The sequence below is a fragment of the Cebus imitator genome, unplaced genomic scaffold (genome assembly GCF_001604975.1).
Source record: "Cebus imitator isolate Cc_AM_T3 unplaced genomic scaffold, Cebus_imitator-1.0 Scaffold84, whole genome shotgun sequence".
Lineage (NCBI taxonomy): Eukaryota > Metazoa > Chordata > Mammalia > Primates > Cebidae > Cebus > Cebus imitator.
The window spans coordinates 4,535,117-4,537,090 of NW_016107399.1; the positions used below are offsets into that span (position 1 = coordinate 4,535,117).

Sequence of the window (1,974 nt, forward strand, 5' to 3'; positions counted from 1 at the left end):
TTTTTGTATTTTTAGTAGAGACGGGGTTTCACCATGTTGACCAGGATGGTCTCGATCCCTTGACCTCGTGATCCACCCGCCTCGGCCTCCCAAAGTGCTGGGATTACAGGCGTGAGCCACCGCGCCCGGCCCTTATTTGATATTTTTTCAGAATAGAGCTGCTGTGCCTTCTGGGTATCAGGAATCTGCCTGTTTTAGGCGATTGCTGCTAGCTCCGGATTATAGCAGTACTGCAGTGAGGCTTAGGTCATAGGGGTTATCTCCACATGAACCTTTTGCCCTCCTGCTGTGGCTACCTGTCTGTACATCATGGCATAGTGTGTGTGTCTGGGTGCACGTGTACATGCACATGCGTGGGCCTTTGTGTGCACTTGTTCACCCCCCCAGGCTGTGGATGGGAGAGGGTCTGGATAAATCACTGCAGGTGCTCTTACAGCTCAGAAGCCCATTCCGCTGGATAATCTACGCCCTTCATCTCATTTGACCCATTGTTTTGTTTGTCATTATAGGTATAGCCTTTCCTTCATACCATTTGCAAGGTAAGACTGTATTTGGAAATATGATTTCTGTCATTCATTTTAATTTAGAGTGTGCTTTCAGAGAGTACATCTTGTTTTATTTATCTTTGCTGAAATCTTTTGAGCCAAATAGACAAATATTATACATCTCATTTATAGATTAATAAGTTAAAGGTCACCCCACCACCCACTGTAATTATACAACTAGTGATGGATGTTTACCCAGGTACACCAATTTCTGATGCTGTGAACATTCTACTCTCATATATGGTGCATATATGCACATTATTACTCTTTTAACCTGTAGCTTTGAGTAGGTTTTTCTTTTATAAAGGTGAATATCACTTTAATCACTAAGATATGGAGGGATCTCCATTTGTACTTGTTTTCTTGCAGTATCCCACTGATGGGAAAGTTTCACAAGAGTTTAAAAGACAATAAGCAGTACCAGGGCAGCAGTGTGACCTCGAGCAGCTCTCTTGACCCCTCTGGCCTCAAAGCATTGATAAGTAGACTGAGTTGGTCTACATCATCTCCAGAGGCCTCTTTTAGTTCTGAAATTCTAATACTCCAATCCTCTTTAAGCATGTTCAATGATGGACCTTTCAAAATTAGCCACATGGTCTTTGCCTCTGACTTTGTTCTAGTGCAACTATTTAACTTACATTCTTTCTTTAAATAATTACCTGTTAATTAAAAACAAGCTTTAAAAAAAAAAAACTCTACTGAAGAAATGAAAAATTATGCATGACTTGAGAAGGAGGAAGAGCAATCTTTTGCCTTACAAATTCGAAGACTGTTACTGACAGTGATTTGAAAGTGCTGAGGAGTGATTGGATGTGAAGTTAACAAGCCCTTCAAGCGAAAGACAGCTGGGTGGCTTTGTTGATGGATTCTAGGAGGGTAACAGTTATGAAATACTCCATGTAGACCTGGCTGGTTTTGGGGGCTGGTGGCTTGTCTGAGAAGAATATGGGCAGGGATATCCTGGGAAGCTAGATTTTTATGTGAAGTAAGCCAGAGTCCATCGTAGCTGAGCATCCAATGAGATATTGATCAACCTGCCAACATTTGAATGTCTTTTGGTCCTTGAACCAGCCACATAATTTGTAGGGCCCAGTGTAAAATAAAAATGTGGGCTGCTTGTTTAAAAATGATTAAGAATTTCAAGATGGCAACATCAAGGCATTGAGCCCAATGTGGATCCTTCTAAGTATGGGGCCAGTGTAGTTGCACGGGTCTCATTTGTGAAACTTGCTTGGAGTCATTCGTCAGAGCTTCAGGCTTGATCTGGATTGGCATGTATAAAATTTATGTACAAGTGATTAATAGAATGATGGAATTTTATTTGAGATGGTGAGTTTCATGTGCCGAGCAGATGAATTACTCCTGTAGTACAGAGGGAATCACAGCGTTAGGTCCCCACCTTTTTTTTTTTTTTTTTTTTTTTTTTTTT

At 41.1% G+C, this 1,974-nt stretch overlaps 1 protein-coding gene across 1 annotated transcript in view; it reads left to right on the forward strand.

Annotated features, from left to right (window-relative positions):
- The window catches only part of SFT2D2 (SFT2 domain containing 2), a 16,670-nt gene that overhangs the window by 12,963 nt on the left and 1,733 nt on the right, over positions 1 to 1,974 (forward strand). The window contains exon 7 of the mRNA XM_017534088.2: positions 510 to 539. Within this exon, the coding sequence (XP_017389577.1) occupies positions 510 to 539 (30 nt within the window). The remainder of the gene's footprint in view (positions 1 to 509; positions 540 to 1,974) is intronic.